The sequence below is a fragment of the Halictus rubicundus genome, chromosome 6, assembly GCF_050948215.1.
Source record: "Halictus rubicundus isolate RS-2024b chromosome 6, iyHalRubi1_principal, whole genome shotgun sequence".
Classification (NCBI taxonomy): Eukaryota; Metazoa; Arthropoda; class Insecta; order Hymenoptera; family Halictidae; genus Halictus; species Halictus rubicundus.
Window position 1 is genome coordinate 7,405,996 of NC_135154.1, and position 17,267 is coordinate 7,423,262.

General features: G+C 42.8%; 2 protein-coding genes and 1 long non-coding RNA gene across 8 annotated transcripts in view; 1 reads left to right on the forward strand and 2 right to left on the reverse strand.

Moving 5' to 3' along the window:
• Positions 1-8,812, reverse strand: part of LOC143355147 (uncharacterized) — a 44,563-nt gene extending 35,751 nt beyond the window's left edge. For all 5 annotated transcript variants that reach the window (XM_076789709.1, XM_076789711.1, XM_076789710.1 and 2 more), the window contains exons 1-2: positions 8,669-8,812; positions 3,837-3,927 (exon numbers count right to left, since the gene is read on the reverse strand). In XM_076789709.1, the coding sequence (XP_076645824.1) occupies positions 3,837-3,926 (90 nt within the window). In that variant the 5' untranslated portion in view covers position 3,927; positions 8,669-8,812. The remainder of the gene's footprint in view (positions 1-3,836; positions 3,928-8,668) is intronic.
• Positions 8,813-10,428: 1,616 nt separating this feature from the next.
• On the reverse strand, positions 10,429-11,288 carry LOC143354855 (uncharacterized). The gene is made up of 2 exons (XR_013082397.1): positions 11,188-11,288; positions 10,429-10,629 (listed from the first exon to the last, which is right to left on the reverse strand). It is a non-coding gene; the product is annotated as an uncharacterized LOC143354855 (long non-coding RNA).
• On the forward strand, positions 10,972-16,528 carry Pld (Phospholipase D). 2 transcript variants are annotated; one of them, XM_076789714.1, is made up of 15 exons: positions 10,972-11,150; positions 11,614-11,844; positions 11,962-12,322; positions 12,400-12,520; positions 12,597-13,017; positions 13,086-13,321; positions 13,488-13,755; positions 13,837-13,999; positions 14,065-14,325; positions 14,399-14,675; positions 14,768-14,988; positions 15,053-15,289; positions 15,356-15,596; positions 15,670-15,999; positions 16,067-16,528. In XM_076789714.1, exons 2-15 carry the CDS (start codon positions 11,673-11,675, stop codon positions 16,166-16,168), a joined length of 3,411 nt encoding a protein of 1,136 aa, XP_076645829.1. In that variant the 5' UTR covers positions 10,972-11,150; positions 11,614-11,672; the 3' UTR covers positions 16,169-16,528. The 2 variants fall into 2 exon arrangements, with proteins under 2 accessions (XP_076645829.1, XP_076645830.1); XM_076789715.1 differs by lacking the exon at positions 10,972-11,150 and adding an exon at positions 11,265-11,502.
• The last annotated feature ends 739 nt before the right edge of the window (positions 16,529-17,267 follow it).

The window sequence follows — 17,267 nt, forward strand, 5'->3', positions numbered from 1 at the left end:
TAGAGCCGAGGGTAACGGATGTTCTGCAGTATTAAAGCAGCATCGTCGTTGACGAAATGAAATCCGCTGACCCCATCCTGCCGCTCCCGCTTTTCGCGTTGCGATCGGCTTACGCAAAGCTGAGCAAGGAATACGAGATGCCGTAACACGGGAAGCAACGCCTGTAATAGATGTGTAATTTAGATTGAGGATCGCGGATGATGTGCATTAACTTTCGACAAGATCGGCCGACCTTTCCCATCGTTGCTCGAACACTGACCAACCAGCTTAGCGACTCCGTGTACCAGCGTCCAGAAGAACTATCGATATTTCGAGACACCTCATAGCTCCGACGTGAAGAACCACTCGATGCTTCAAGTAATCCCGATCCTCGATTCGAGCTATCCAAAGTCCGATACATTTCACGGAGTCCGTCTTAACTTTCTATCTTTGCGCCGGTCCTTCACTTTTCGATCGAACGCTTCGTTTTAAGATGCAACATTGCGAAACGCTTTTGACAAGCTGTTGCCTCACTTGACGCGCTCGTCCGTTTATTAACGCTGAACCCATCAGCGCGGGTCCAATAACCGTTTTATATATTTTATTTTGCAATTTTTCACATCGTAAAGACCTCTCTACGGGAATAAATGTCTCGATCCGAGCACGTGTCGAAACATAAATCGCGTAAAGTCTGAAATAAATTCAATCTTGTTAGCTCACTACTAATATTTTTTTCTAGGGTAAGCCTACCCTGAGGAGTTAATTGGTGTTTTTCTTGGAAACTATTATGGGTGATCAAACTATCAGAGCCAGTGGTAATAAGAATAATTCAGTGTGGCAGACTCGAAAAATTTGTCAAGATGGAGACAGAAGAATTGTCCGTGCTCTATAAATCTTTTCTGTTTAACAAATTGAAAAGGATCTTGGAGAACTTTATGGAGCTGTCAGGGACTATGAATTGCAATTTTCCGTCGTTCGATCGCGTTTTTACGACAGTGTCCGATAAAACTGCATAATCGTGTCCGGTTGCACCCCCGACACGGTTCGATCGGTGTCCCACACCCATCTAGGATTCCACCGCGAGTTGTCTGTCGTCAGTCATCGGAAAATATCTGGAGCAGCTGGAAAACCATGAAATTTATGGCCACCCGTTGGATTATTTGTTACGGGAGACCGGCGCGCGGCGGCGCACGACTAGGCGTGGTCCACGCGTACCTGCAGTCTCTTTCCTTCTTCCTTTCTTTCGTTTCTCTCCGTGTGTCTCTCGGCTATCTACTATCTGCTAACCACTGCTAGACACGTGAAAATACGATACACTTGCGGACAGGATCGAACGTAAAGCCGTGTTCGCGCTTATTACGCCGAGGAATACTGATTTCGAGCGGTGAACATGGTAGGCCGGCTCGTACCATAAAACCAAACTTATAGGCATATCTAACAGAATTTTCAATCCAATTTCAATCGAGTATTGGATTTTAATAGAACCCCCAGGAATTTATACGCGATTGCTGATATCGTTAAAGATACGCTCCTTCATTCAGAATGCTATGCTAACTCGGGAACGTTTCTCGAATTCGTTTCTTTCCTACTTGCTGCTTCAACACGTGGTACTATTAAGTAAAAAAAATTAATTTTTCGTTTATGTCCCGAGCGAAATTTCACTCTTAATTTCATTCTTCTCGATATTTATTTTTTCCCCATTAATGCTTGAAACATTTGGCGCTCCAACGATTATATATTAAAATAGAAACTTCAATACGTATTCCAGAATTTGAAAAAATTTTTTAAAAATCTAGAACAGTGAGAAAATTAATCGTGAATACAAACGACTCACTATGCCCAGACGGCGTCGATAAAACTGAGGTTGCAGACGGTGAGTTAATTAAATAGTTTTGATTTTGTGGAAGTTTTTTAGTATTATGATCGGGCAGTCGTCGTGATAATTTTGGATGATCGTATAGAGATGAGTTTAAACGTCGAATATGTTTCTTTAAATGGTCGGGCAACTGCAGCGCGTGGCCTTTGAGCGGGAAACACCTGAGCAACACGCGACAGAAATGCATTTCGCGTAACGTTTGATTCCTGTTACTTCTATTTACGACGAAAACTTTCGAATCGCCGACACGTGGCTCGATCCCGTGGCTTATGACTTGCTGGATATGAAAGGATCCGCCGGATTTTTACAGAAACGAACACGTTTCGGTAACCTTTGCGGCTCGAGCGAGATCATCATCCCGATTGCATCGGCGATGCCAACGAGAAATCGATTTGCCGGCTGGACAACGTCCGTCGATGTTCCCGACAGTTTCTCTCTGTCGATCTTTAACCGTACGATCCTTTGACCGTACCCAATTACAGGTTAACTACTGTGCGATTCATTCCAAATTAATTTCGATCGTTCAAAAGTGAAAATTTAATATTAATTGTCTACTCGGCGGAAAGGAATTCGAGCAGAACGGGAATCGAGATAAATTCCCATTGTAATCTTCGTGGAATAAAGTCGCCATAGACGCGAGTCTATTGGCCGATCATGTGTAGCTACAAATATCATACCGTACGCTGGAATTACGCTACTTTCTACGTTCTCTTTACAGTAATCGCACGAACGCGCCGACGAAAGCTACAATAACGGAATTGTACAGAACCCAATGGAATATAATTGTCGATGAGGCCAGTCTAAATCGTCCGGAGGAATCGAGATCTGCATACGATCCATGGAAAATGCCAGCGCGATGTAGCCCCCCGATCAACGGCCATAAACAACCACGAAATTGCTGTCGAATGATCGGCCGCGAAGGTATCTTCGTCCGAGGATAGGCGAAAAAAATTACCAGCATCATTAACACTGATTTCATGGAAAGTTGTTCAGGTCGGGACACTTTCTACGCAGAAGTGGACGATGAGCGTCGTGTTCCTGTCTCTCGCGTAGTGACTCTTCCTTTTTTTATTATTTTATCGCTTCTTTCGCTAGTCGCTCATCAACTCGTATAATTAGCGATTTTTCGCGATGGGTAGAACATAAGATACGCTAGACTGTAGGGCATCGTTCGGTGCTCGGTACTCGGTGGTTCTCAACCTCCGTAATATAAAATTTATAATTCTCCAGTCAAATCGATTTTGAGCTCCAATTAAATTAGGATAATTCATCGCCAGACTGTGGATCTTAGTGCAAAATAAAAATTATCTCCGTCAAAGTCTCCTTCCTTCTTCGAAATTAAATATTGACATCCTGTTCTCCTGATCTTCCATACGTTTTAAATGTCTCCCAATTTTCTAAAAAACAAAAAAATGCGTAAAACTTCAAGAAAAATATATCTCAAGCCAACGTACGATGTTAATTTTGAAATTTCCTTTATGTGCGAGGCCCGTGATCGCTGTGGGCCACCTCTAGCAACCGCATCCTTCCTCGATCGTTAATTAAGCGTGTGGAGGCCCGATTACAGAAACAATTCAAATTATACGGATTAATCCGTTCCAGTAGCTCGGCAGCCTTCGCCAAGAGGAAAGAAAGAAACGTTTGCGCCGCTACAATGTAAAACGCAACGAGATGTCCTTGACACGTAATTGATGCACTCGCGAACGTTGTTCCGCGGGTGGGGGAGGGGAAAACAATCGAGATATTTCGTCGATTGCATTCCTGCCGGTGAGTTACAGGATCCCGCGAAATGATCGGCCGATCGAATCGTAGAAAGTCCCTGGACATCGCTCGAAAGCGAGTGAATAATGTTCGTCGTTAATCTGCGAATACTCGAGTCGACATCCTTAGTCGATTAAGTGGTAAGTGATTATTTTTTTCCGGTGCGCAGAGTCGACGATCTTCCTGGTTATTTCGCTTCTCGACGAGGATTGCCACTTACCTGAGCACTTCGCTCCCGAAGACCTTCGGTTGCGACGAAAAGCAGCACCACCAATGCCACCACCGTGCACCACGAAAATCTCCGCACCATTCTGCGCAAAAAACAACACTAGCATTTAATATCCAACATTCTGTCAGGCCCTTTTCGACGATACTCGGCTACAAGTTAAAGTTAAATTTAGCCGAGTGAGTAGCAAATAAAATAAGTAAAAATTCGAGAGCTTTCGAGTGATTGCAAAAAGTACTCATTTCGACTTTTAGATCCAGTAAGCTTGAAAGTAATTAAGGACGCGGGCGCGCACCTTCGTCACGTGGTGGAGCGATTGGAGGGTTAATGATTTCCGTTGGGTACGCGGAGACAAAACGTAATGTATGCGAAAGTCGAACGTTACCTCCGCGAGACTGAAATTCACTTTTACCCGTGTAATTGTTGGTCTACTAACGGTGCAATTCCTCGGACGGGCACGTCGGACGCACCGCGGGGAACGTTTATACGGGATCACACTTTCGCCGGCGGAGCCGCGCGTCGCTCCGAACAATATAATTAAAAGCCCTCGTAATTTCCGCGCTGGATAACAGAGAAGCCTTCTCTCGAAATGGTCCCTTGATATTTAATTATCCGGCGCGGCGCGTTATCTCATTCGAACACCGTGGCTATTTTTACGTCGCCAAGGATGAATACAAGATTATCCTCCTTTGTCGCTATATCAAAATCATCGATCCGACCTTATTTCTATCTTACTACGTTGTGTCAGGACGCTCTCGTCCCTCTCTCGTAACGTGTAAAAATAACGAGACCTAATGTTTAATAATAACACCGTCAGCTTACGCCGTTCACACCGCTGTTATTTCGCGAACCGTCGGTCTAATCGCGTGCCCGGATTCGTCTAATTTTATTCTCTTTTTTCTTTTCACGCGGACTAATTTCGCTCTTTCGAGGCATCGTCGCGGCGCCATTGGATCCGCGTTAAAGGGTATCATCTCGAAAGGAGGCCAAGGATCGCTCGGTGCCAGGTGAAAACGCTTAAAAATGCCTGTTACCCGTCTCCGCCCTGCTTAATGGTAACCCGAACCTGCCGTGACATTTCTCGAAGTACAGTTCGCAGCCGGTTTCGCGAAACGTATACCGATTCCTTCAAAGATGACCTCGCAGACACGCGAGGTTCAAGTGTACGAATTCCGAGAAAATTCTGCGTGTTTGCCAGAACCTGATTGTCGGGAAGCTACAACATTTTCTAGAAAATTATACGACAGGAAATATATAACGTGCAACCCGAAAGTCGACGTTTCGAGCTGCACACATTCTTTACTCGAATTTCAATGCAGTCACTGCGATGTACAGTCTTCACTCGATATATGTCCCACATATTTAGCCGATAAAAGTCCAAGAACTATCCCCACTACCCCCCTTGAGGGGAGATTGTGGACTATGTATATAATGTCACCATCACGTACATTACCAATTAAGCGACTTCAACGTTACCTTCACATTAGTATAAGCTTATTATTGTAATATTATGTATGTAATACAGACCACAGAATAACCTCTCATCGGAGGTTACAACTGTTCAATAAAAAAAAAACCCCCTGAGGGGCCAAGAAGCTTCGCTGTCCTTTTCTACGTTCGGCAGTGTATCAAAGAATAATACCTTCCAGCCGATAATAAACCAAATTTTATTTTATGAATCTCAAGGTTTTAGGTTTTTGGCTGATATTTGGCAGTGAGAGTGTTAAACAATATCATTACGTGCATAACGACCAGCAAGGTTGACGAACAGCGATCCAGAGGGATCGTCAAGTACACGGCGAGTCGTGACGATCGTGAGCTCTCTCGATCCTCTTTCCTCTTTAGGCGCAAAGATCGCCGAGTAGTGGAGGAAGATCAAGATCAGCCGCGGATCGACGACCGTACTCGAAATACCGTTAGACTCGATCGCGTTGCATTGCGATTCATTATCATCGCCCATTCAGCTTCTTCTCGTTCGCTCTCCGCAAACGCGTCTGCTTTCGTGACGTTATGTTTACCATCGACTATCGAGCTAGCTGCTTTACCTATTAATTGACGAAGCGCGCTAAAATTAAGTCTGAATAAAAGAAACATTTGCCAACGGTGGATTCTACTAGAACGCTGCAGCGTGACAGATCAAAGAAATTGAATTGCCGACAGATCCGTGTGAAGTTCACGAAAAGGCGTTCTAGCCCAGACTGGCGGCCTGTTAAATACTTAGCAGCGTGTTACGATCAACGGTCAACTGAAAACGCTCGCAGGAGCAACGGTTCCTGCACCGATTCCTTTCCACGATCGCTCGTGCGCACGAATCGAAAGTAAATTCACCTCGAAGCGTGTACGCCGCGGTTGTACCTATCGGGTTATGCTCGTGATTGTGAAGCATATTCCGTACCGAGCCTAGTGCTCTATCTATTCAGCCTCCGTCGACCGAGAATAAACTTCGAACATTCGCCACTGTCCTACAGTTTAAGAGAACCATGCTAAACCGTACGATTTTCGTGGACCAATTTGAAATCCTCGGGCCACTTAAGATCTCCAGCGGCATTCGAAAAATTCCCAGGCGACAATTATTGATTCGCAGAGGCGGCTCTATCGGAGAGCTTCGAGCGGGAAATAAATACCGCCCCGATTTCATTTAAAGCGGAGCTGCTCGTCGAGCGGCTTTCAAAATGCCCGGGCAAAAGGGAAACTCTCTCGCGCGCGTATGGCATTCGCGGTGCGCCGAAACTCTCGGATCGAGGAAACGAATAGCTCGAATAGTTCCCGTTCCTGGAGCGCGGCCACCAAATCAGTTTACATAAACGGCGGTTGCGCGGGGACAGATTGATCGCCGATATCGCACGCTTTCAATTTCCGCGGCACTTTTGCCGCCTTATTTCGGTCGTAGCCCGTTAGAATCGGCTCGCGAAGGATCGCGAGCGGTTTCGAGCGCGAACAAAGGGAGTATTCTAAGCGGGCGGCTCGTGCACCGGTGATCGCGGCATAATTTTCAGTCTTATTGTTCGATTTAAGGCCCCGTGACGAGCGCGGGCCATGCTCCGGGCCCCGGCGGGCCACGGAGGCGCACGGTCCCACCGAAAACAATCATTTCGGCACGGTCCGCACGGCCGGCCGGGCTTTACGTAAGGAAGCCGAAGGAACATCTGGAAGTTTGCGAACGTGAAAGTGGTCTAGCAGAGGTACGGGCAACGGTCAGTTAATTCCGCGGCCGCCTCGGTTAATATTCTGCAACTCCACAGCCGGTTCCCGTACCGATCGCGGAATCGAGGGCCAGCTTTTTGCCGCCGCCGCGAGAACAAGTTTTCCCGCGCGCCGCGCCGCGCCGCGTCGCCCGGAGTTTCCATCCGCGATTATTCACTGGGAAGTTACGCGATTGATCCAGTTTTACTTTCCGATCGGTACACGTCGGTCCTGGGACTTTTTTTCAAAATATCCCGACGCTTCGGCCACCGGAACCCAAGCCTCTTAACGGCCGCGCTGGTTCAAATGGTTTAACCAAAAGGATCCGATGGTTTAAAACGGTTTTGTTCGAAGAATTGCAGCGCCTACAATCACAGATATTTTGACTTGAAAAAAATACAGTGTGTACTCCAAACAATGGTGAATATGTATGCAACAGTCCGGAACAGTACAGCCTTCCTGATTCCTTCGAAAATAAAAATTGCGTTCTAGTCCAGAATACCCGGAATCTCCAAAAATGTCCAAAAATGTTTCTTCTCAAAGCCATCGTGAAATAAAGATCGATAAAACGTTGCTGAATTCTCACGGTGAGATCAGACTCGAAGAGTGCATACAAGAAATGCGTGACTTTAAAGTTATATAACGTAGTAAAATGTTAAGCAACCGCTGGTAAAGCGTTGACAGCGATATTTGTTTTGATTTACGACCTGAAGAGATTCGCACGCTTGATCGGCAACTGCGGAAACTTCGTTGCGAGGGAAACGAAAGAGTTTGCAAGGGCTCGGAGGGAGCAAGATCGAAGTCGATCGAATAAAGGATTGCCTTGCTAAATGACTTAATCTTACGTGATCGGCGATCGGCCGCGGCTCGTGAAAAGATAGTTTTACGTCACCGGTTGCGAACGTGTTAGCTGCTTCGGAATCATTCACCATAGAACGACTAACAAGTTCTCTATCGAGCCTACAATCTTTTGCTAAATGCAGCGTAACACCGTTGCGAAATTGCGAGAAGAATTCAGCAGTGTCGAAGATTCCCTGAATTCCGAGCCACGCTCTGTGATTTTAGACACAAGAAAAATTTCCAGAGAGAGAGAGAGAGAGAGAGCGGTTTCTACTGAATTTGATTTCGTTGGTCTCTTTGTGAAGGAAAATCCAATAGCGAAATCAGCGATACGCCTGTCCGCGTTAAACCTATATAGCAGAACTGTCAGCCGCGTTACCGTAATAAGAATATCGACTGTTCTCCTCGAACTAATCCCAACAACGAGCAGGAGGCTGAATGGAAAACCTCGATAAACGTTCCGCTGTTTAAAGGGGTAAGACTGCGTCCAATCAATAAATACAGCGATTCGCACCAAGACTTCGAAAATGACCTAATATCACGAACGGATCCTTCGTTACGCACACCCGGTGCACAAGTGTTCTAAGGACGATACCTTGGCGTTCGCCAGCCTCGAGACTCGCGTTTAGGCGAACGAGAATTAAAAAAAAAAAAAGTAGAACGCGAGATATCTCGAAGCGTTCCGCTCGCTCCAAGAATAATAGCGACCTTGTCTAAACGGACCGGCAACGTTCGACTCGCGACTGATTTTCCCATGGAGGAACAAAAGGGGTTCTCGACCGATCTAGGAAATCCTCACTCACCTTGCGACTTCTTAGGCGAGCCTAATCCAATGTATCATTTCAGTTCCACGGTGCGCACGGATTCTCGTCCTGGACGCTTCGTGGTGGGCCTGCGACGCGCACAGATTCAAATCACTGGGCGAGATCACGACGCTCTTCGGGGTCGAAAGTCGTGTTCAAACTCTCTGGTCTCTGGTCGAATAAAGTTTCTCGATAAAGAGGCGCACTGTATCGTCGGAGGCGACAACACGGCGAGGCAACAACGAGATCATGCGACTTCGACGAGTTTGTCACCCGGGAACACGCGGGGATTGTCAGAGGCAAGCGCGGCCGACGCGCATCTTCGCGATAGCAAGGCTCGATTGCACCGGGTTTTCGGAGCGCGGGTTTCGGACCCTAGTCGGCGGAATGCTCAGAGACAAATGGAAGTCGATCGAGCCGACGACGGCCGTGTCAAAAAACCTGGGTGTAAACGGGGGAGAAAAAAAAGTGTTCGCCCGACCATTTTCCCTTTCGCCCGAGTCCGCTGCCAGCCGCCACCACCGTCGGCGTTGCTGCTCTCTGCGTGGTACACGCTTGCCCCTACCCTCGGCACAGGCACAGGTACACCTCGAAAGCCTCCCCTCCCACGACAGGTCGCCTCTTGCTTCGTTCCTCTTACTGACTGATAGCTACTTTGATATGCGTGACTTCCTGCGATCCGAGAATACGTACTCGGATATCGCCGAGCGTTCTCTACCCATAAACGCAGCGCACAAACAGATTTTCCGAAAATTTCATTTTCCCGCCGCACCTGGGATTCGGAACTGTCGTCCTATCGGTTTCAGCTCTTGAAACGATTGTCGTTCTTACGTACCTATGACAAAATGTAGGCGTTATTTAAAACAATAGAGAGATTAACATCCTGCAGGACCTATGGGATCCTAGAAAGGTCACCGAATCCCTTAATCCTCCGGATCGTATCTTTGCTTGACGAAAGTACTGTGCATTCTTCAAATATCTGAGAACGAATACACAATCCTTGGAATCTGATTATTTTTAAAAGATATCCGAAAATAGTCACTGCAGAAGAATTGTTTCTAATTTTGATAGGATTTTTCATAGGCTCGCCGCTGATTCTAACTCGGATTATTGCTGCGTTATAAGCATGAGCGCTAAGTAGGTCAAGTTTCCCTACGCGTTCTGATCCAGAATTAAAGTCGACGTTGTACTAATTCGATGGTAGATCGCATAATCAATTGCTATGTAACAATCGATTGATTGACTGGTTGGTTGGACTGCACAGGTTATCACTATTGCGGAACGAGGTTGCGCGATTTCAAACCCTTGGCAAGTGTGCTCTACTTTTCCTCGAACCGACACATTTTTATTTTGAAATCAACGTTTTGTCCCCAATACGTCGGAGTAGAAGAATTTTACTGTGAATACGAACGTTCTGTCTATATTATAATTTGTAAATTATTTTTATACTTATCAAAATAATTGCTGCATAACGTGCAATTAAAAAACGTTAATTAGATTAATGTTTAATAAGAAATATACCATGTATCCATCTAGTGGGCATACTTGGAAGCAAATGATACTCCTGAATACTGGCAATCCGCTGTTCTTTCACCTAAACGTTGAATTGATGTTAGGTGAAATAAAAATAGCATACTATCATATTTTTGTGGATACACTCTGTCGATCGATAATAGCGTAGCGCCATGGATCAACGGCCATCATGCGCAACTATAATAAAGAGGTTCGCTACTAAAAATCCTCTCTCCAAAAAAGTCTCTTCAAAGAGGGAGACCCCGGAGGAGTCCCTTGTCATCTGTACTTCGGCAGCTCCAAGGGGACCTATGTAGGTCGTCAAAGATCCTGGTGGTCCTTGGAGAACCTATGAAGGTCACCGATGGACCCTCGTGGACCCAGGAGAACCTTGTGTAGTCGTCGATGGTCCCTCGTGGACCCTGATCGACCCCGAGACCCTGGTGGACCTATATGTAGGCACAAGATTGCACTTTGTGATAAGAACATTTGATGTAAAACGAGAATTAATTTTCTGTGCTGCAGGCGAATATAAATAAACTACCCAACTGTGTTAATTGGGTGAGGGTGCAAGAGAACAGCTGATTTTTTACAATGTCGGTATTTCAGTGATCGTACGATGATCTAGACACGGTAGGTATCTTCCACACCGACAGAGTAAACATTCTTAGATCACTCACGCGGCATATCGACTAATCCTTGGATCTTTTTTGCTTATATTATCGAAGCAACACGTGTGTGTGTGCACGTCGAATGATGTGACACAAATAAGCACCGATCGCTCACTTATGCGATTAATTACAACTACAGTAACCGCGACGATATGGAATTATCTGACAATCTTATATCAAAATATGATTTCACAATATATGTATGATACTAAATTTCTTAGAATCGTTTGCCGACGAAAAGTTTCTTGTAATCGTAACCCTAGCAGTGTGACATGTTACGTTTAAGAGACCGCTAAGCTGTATCCTTTCCCCAAAATTAATTATAATGCCACTTACGTCGCGAGAATACATTTTGTGTCCTAATTGACGCTGGCGCTTTGCGTAGTAGACACGCGTCTAAATCGGACCGTGAAGTAGCTGGAAACATTAGTTCCCGCTTAATTATTGTGAATTGCACTCAGCTGCATTTATAGCCATGCTTCTGAACCCCTCCCACGTAGATCAGATTATTTTCTGACTCAAGAAAATCCATTAGGCTCTGTCATACTATCTTCTTTGTTCAATTGAAATGATTATCCAGTTGTTTACTCGACACACGCATTTCCCTCTGTAAAATTATTGTTGTGGTATATAGTGTGCTACTTTTCATGGGTAAATATATTCGTAATCGCAAGAATAAGTGATACCATTAAAGAACATTTGTGGGCCAACTTTGTCCAATTAAATTTCAATGAAAATATTTTTTCTTAACATTTTTATAAGATTCCAATCAACCATATGTGCCTAATATACATTGAGTGTCTTAGAATACAGTAGCAACAATGTCTGAAAGTGTAACAACACAGGAAGAAGATCAGAATGTGGTGTTGGAGCATATGAATTCCAATGATTCAGAGTTTGACGATGCATTAGGAGTACCTGAGTCTTTGGATGCCACGCTTAACGAGCATCAAACCAGTGATGTTCAGATTAAGGACAACACAGACAATAGTGGTGAGCTTAATTATTATTTAACTCTTTATTTCCTGTTCCTTGACTTGTGTAATTATACCTATTAACTGTCTTATTGTCTATAGTTTGTTAATAATATGCATTTGTGTGAATTATTAGAACATCTTGGTGTGATACCTTTCTCTGCCATACACCAACTACCAAAAAAGCCTAATAGCCAAAACTGTAATGTGTTTATTCCTGGTGAAGAGGTGCATGTGAGAATTATAGACAACGAGCGTAGCGTCACAACACATCCTTTGAACCCAAATCTGTACACTATAGAATTTAGGCATGGTTGTTTCACCTGGACAATTAAAAAGAGATACAAACACATTCAGAATTTTCATAATCAATTAAAAATATATCGTGCTAGTTTGGACATACCGTTCCCAACGAAAAGCCACAAAGAAAGGAGAAACAGCTTGAAGAGTTTGTCACACCTGAAAGAAGCCAAGGGTCGTAAAGGAGCATTGCCAAGGTATGAATCTCTGTTACAATTAATTTTCTGGAAAGATAACTTTTTGAAACCTTTAAGTGCTTCAACTACTTTTCCAGATTCCCAAATAAACCCGAAGTTTTGGTACCTTATGAACAATTGGATCATAGGAAGAGACTACTGGAAGAGTATTTGTCTAATTTGTTGAAAATCAAAATTTATATGCAACACCCTGAAACTGTAAGCAAATCTATGGTCAACCATATATGTGAACAATATCCGCAAATTCTGTAATACTTCAACGAAACATTTTCAGATGAATTTCCTAGAAATCTCGCATTTATCATTCATAGCAGATTTAGGGATGAAAGGTAAAGAAGGACCCATTTCAAAACGAACGGGATCAGGCGCAAAGTCAGGGTGTAACATCTGTGGCCTATTAGAAGGCATGTGTTGTATTAAATGTAATAATTTTTGTACATATCTATGTGGCAAGTGGCATACTCGCCATCTCGTCGTTAAAGAAACTTTCGTCGCCTACATTAGGCCTAACACTGGCAGTGTACAGTCAGTAATTTTAATGGACCATGGCTTTGGGGTCAGTTATGGCTTGTACATGACAGGGAGAAGTGGTCTGCAAATTGGGAATCTTAGTAGGCACATAGTAATCGATTGCTGGACTAGGAGAAAGGCCAGAGAATGGATGAAATTTATCCAAGAAGTTAGCAACAACGAAGGCAAGTGACTAATGAACATTTAACAGAAAATTTCACGGTACAACTTGTTGAATAGAACAATTCCGCAGGTCGAGATTTCACACAATCGAACCCGCACAATTCGTTCGCACCTTACCGCTTGTTTACGCCTGCTACCTGGTTCGTCGACGGATGTAGTTACATGTCTTCCGTAGCAGATGCGCTAGAGAATGCTAAAGAAGAAATTTTTATTGCAGACTGGTGGTTATCACCGGAGATATTTATGAAAAGGCCGGCGATTAATAGCGATTACTGGAGGCTAGACAAAATCCTGGAAAGGAAAGCTGTAAGTACCAATAATTATCGCTTTTATCGCAGTTAAATAAACTAGATTCCATTTACTGAATCGTTGCTGACGCATAAAATGCGAGGACCTCCGGTAAGATCGATATATAATTTCAATTCAAATGTGATTTATCGTTATGAACATGATACAATGAATTTCGTTTCAGCTCGAGGGAGTGAAAGTTTTCGTAATGATTTACAAAGAAGTGGAAGTCGCTCTAGGCATAAACAGTTACTACAGTAAACAACGACTCGTTGAAAAGTGTCCGGAGAACATAAAAGTATTGCGACATCCGGATCATGCGAGAGTAGGCGTCTTCCTTTGGGCTCATCATGAGAAAATTGTGGTCGTTGATCAGAGCATCGCATTTCTCGGTGGCATTGATCTGTGCTACGGCCGATGGGATAATAATCAGCATAGACTAGTGGATTTGGGTAAATCAAATTAAAGAAAAATACGGGAGTTGCTCTTTTAATTTTAATTCAATCGTTTCTAGCTCAGTCTTTTACTTATAGGTTCCAGTCATCATTCTAGCATCTACATTCCGTCCGGAGGAAGGTGCATCAATACTAGTAGCAAGAAAGTAGCGAACCCCAAAAAGTCCAAACACGTCTTTCTGCCGCTAGCTATAGCAACCAATACAATTGTAATGGTCACTACGAAAACAATACCTGTAATGTAAGCGGTCTATTAAGACAGGAAACATACTTGATTTTTCATTTTAACATAATTTATTTTTCAAGGCCAACGGTCAGCACCAAAACGACAATGTCACTAGCGATACCACAGTTGACTCCGGAGGATTTACTGTTAATGCCACAGCCGGACGAAATGGACACTGTGAAATGCAACACCCCAAATACGGAGCGGAAGAATCTGTTCGGAATGGCGAAAGACACCATGGGCAAAGTGAAGCAAAACATCAAATTGAAGAGGCAGGAGTTGATTAATATGGTGTACAACCCGAACGAGGAAAGTAGCGACGAAGAGGATGTCGTCGACAGGTGAGCTTCTCTTTTTCAAAGAGACTTGATGCACGAATAATCGACAGACTGTTAAGAAATTTATATTATTCAGCGGCACGTTGCACACTCTAATTGACACTGACGAACCAATGATACAGAGCGAGGCAGACACGTTTTCCAAGTATTCAGGCACCGCTAAACTCTGGCTCGGAAAGGACTACACGAATTTCATCGTGAAAGATTTCAATGATCTCGAGAAACCGTATCGGGATCTAGTAGATAGGAGCACGACTCCCAGAATGCCGTGGCATGACATAGGGGTGATGGTGCAAGGTGCAACGGCTAGGGACGTTGCTAGACATTTCATTCAACGTTGGAACGCGATAAAGGTGAGCACTTGCATTTTCAGACCCTTTCGGGGTTCCTGGAGATCTCGGACCCTTGAAAATCTCTGATTTCGTGATCTATTCCGATTTCGTAGATGGAGAAAGCAAAATTGAATATATCTTATCCGTTCCTATTGCCCAAATCGTACAAGAACTGTAGAAGCTACGTACCGTTCATTGATCCATCAGACGTGCATAATGTTCAGTGTCAAGTTCTGAGATCGGTCAGCTCTTGGTCAGCTGGCTTCCTCGATTCAGAAACGTTAGAGCAAAGCATACAAGAAGCTTACATAGACGCTATCAGTAAAGCCGAGAGGTAAGTTTAGTTCGTACCCTTGCGCTAATAGTATTGTTGTTTAATGATTAAAAATTGATTTTAGATACATATACATAGAAAACCAGTTCTTTATTACACTGGCATCTATGGAAAGGACCGCTGTGAAGAATCGTATAGGAGAAACGTTGTTCAAACGAATCAAGAGAGCTCACCGAGAGGGTGCAGTGTTTAGGGTGTTCGTGATCATGCCACTATTGCCGGGTTTCGAGGGCGAAGTTGGGGGGCCAAGTGGTACAGCCCTGCGCGCTATTACTCACTGGAATTACGCTTCTATATCCAGGTAAGAATTTGTTACGAATTTAACACTGGAAGATGCATGTATGCGTGTTTTTACTTTGGTTCATAGGGGTAAAGACGCTATCTTGAATCGACTATACGAAGCAGGAATAGAAGATCCAAGCGAATATATTACTTTTCATGGATTAAGGGCACATGCAATGTTGAATGGTACATTGGTAACAGAATTGATTTACGTTCACAGCAAATTATTAATTGTGGACGACAACACAGTAATTTGTGGTTCAGCCAATATCAACGACAGAAGCATGATAGCGAGTAGAGATAGCGAAATTGCAGTGATAATCCGAGTAAGTAGCGTGTAATAATCGTTTAGTGTAAAATTTGAATTCAAGAATCTGAAGAATTGTTTTTCGATTATAGGATCAAGAATTTGAGGATGGTAGAATGAACAATATACCATTTCTTTGTGGTAAATTTGCTGGATCGTTAAGGAAGCAATTAATGTCTGAACATCTGGGGTTGTTAGAGACAAACGAGGAGATAGATTTGACTGATATAGTTAAAAAATCATTCTACAGAGATATCTGGTGTGCTAGAAGCAACCAGAACACGGAAATCTACGAAGAAGTATTCCATTGCATTCCCACGGACAAAGTTGTGAATTTTTCTATGTTGAAGCAGTATCAGAACGAGGAACCACTTTGCTCGTCCGATCCACGATGGGCTCAAGAAATGGTTGGAAAAATAAAGGTAATGACTGTTCGACTCTGTGGATATTGTTTCAAAGAGTTCCTAACATTTCTCAATATTCTTTTAGGGTCATCTTGTGAATATGCCACTGAACTTTTTATGTAATGAAGATTTAAAGCCTGCTGCTGGTACAGTAGAAGGAATTATGCCAACAGCGTTGTGGACGTAAATAATAGAAATTAGAATTTATACAATTAATAACACGACACCCAGTATTTTATCAGTTACAAGTACAAGAAACTAAAAAGTATTTAATAATTTATTGATAGGAAACAATTGTTACACTTCAACATTCCAAATAATAACAATTATATTAATGAAATAATTGTGAATAGTTTAATACTAATTTTATTCGTTTAACTATCTCGAACATTTTATAATCGACGTTAACATGTCGACCATAATGAGTAAAACGATTTCTATTAGTACTTAATCATGATTTCATCAAGTTGACTTTTGTACTGAAAACATTATTTTGTAATATTATTTATTTTTAGTTAACAACAAGCCTAATAAATGACAGTCTACACATTCTATATGCTTGTGTTGTTTGTTAGTAGTTTCAATGTTTGTAATGCTGGACATATAGTCGTTAATATAATACAAAGATCATGATAATTACAAAACAAGTTTCGTAAATTAACAAAACGTATCACTTACGATTAAATATTTTCTTCATGGTGTCACAATTTTCAAATCTTCCGCCAGATAACATTTGAATTCGACGAACCATCATGGCGGCTTTAACGGCATCATTTCCTCTGTTCATTTCAATTAAATCTGAACAATAAAAAATAAATTGTAATCAAATGTAATATGACAAAAGAACTTGTGTTGGATTGATTATTGAACTGTATTCATCGCTAGACCATTTGAAATATTAAGTGACGAAAAGTATTACATTATCACTCCCAAACCGATAATCTGTTCCTTCAATTTAAAATTTTTTCATTATTAATAAATCGTACTAAACAATATGATCGATCGAGGACAACCTATAGACAAACTACAATAGAAATAATGTTATATATAAAGAGTGTAAATAACGTACAGTATAATTAGGAAAATATAGAATAAAAATTAGATGAAGTGAAAATATAAGCTGTATCAATTTAACGTCAAAGTAATAAATCTAAAATATTGAGAGAAAGGTAAGGGATTACGTATCCTGAGAAAGCTTCGTAGACATGTTACCCCTTCACAGTTCACGGAACTAATGAACCCGAAACCAGAAACCATTAGCATTGGATCTGGAGACATTCGAAAGT

Bases quoted from the DNA above. Each gene is read 5' to 3' on its own strand.
- Pld (XM_076789714.1), top strand. From the start codon at position 11,673: ATGTCTGAAAGTGTAACAACACAGGAAGAAGATCAGAATGTGGTGTTG. The intron at 13,756-13,836 runs GTAAATCAAATT...TTTTACTTATAG, and splicing joins GCATAGACTAGTGGATTTGG to GTTCCAGTCATCATTCTAGC. The intron at 14,989-15,052 runs GTAAGTTTAGTT...AATTGATTTTAG, and splicing joins GCTATCAGTAAAGCCGAGAG to ATACATATACATAGAAAACC.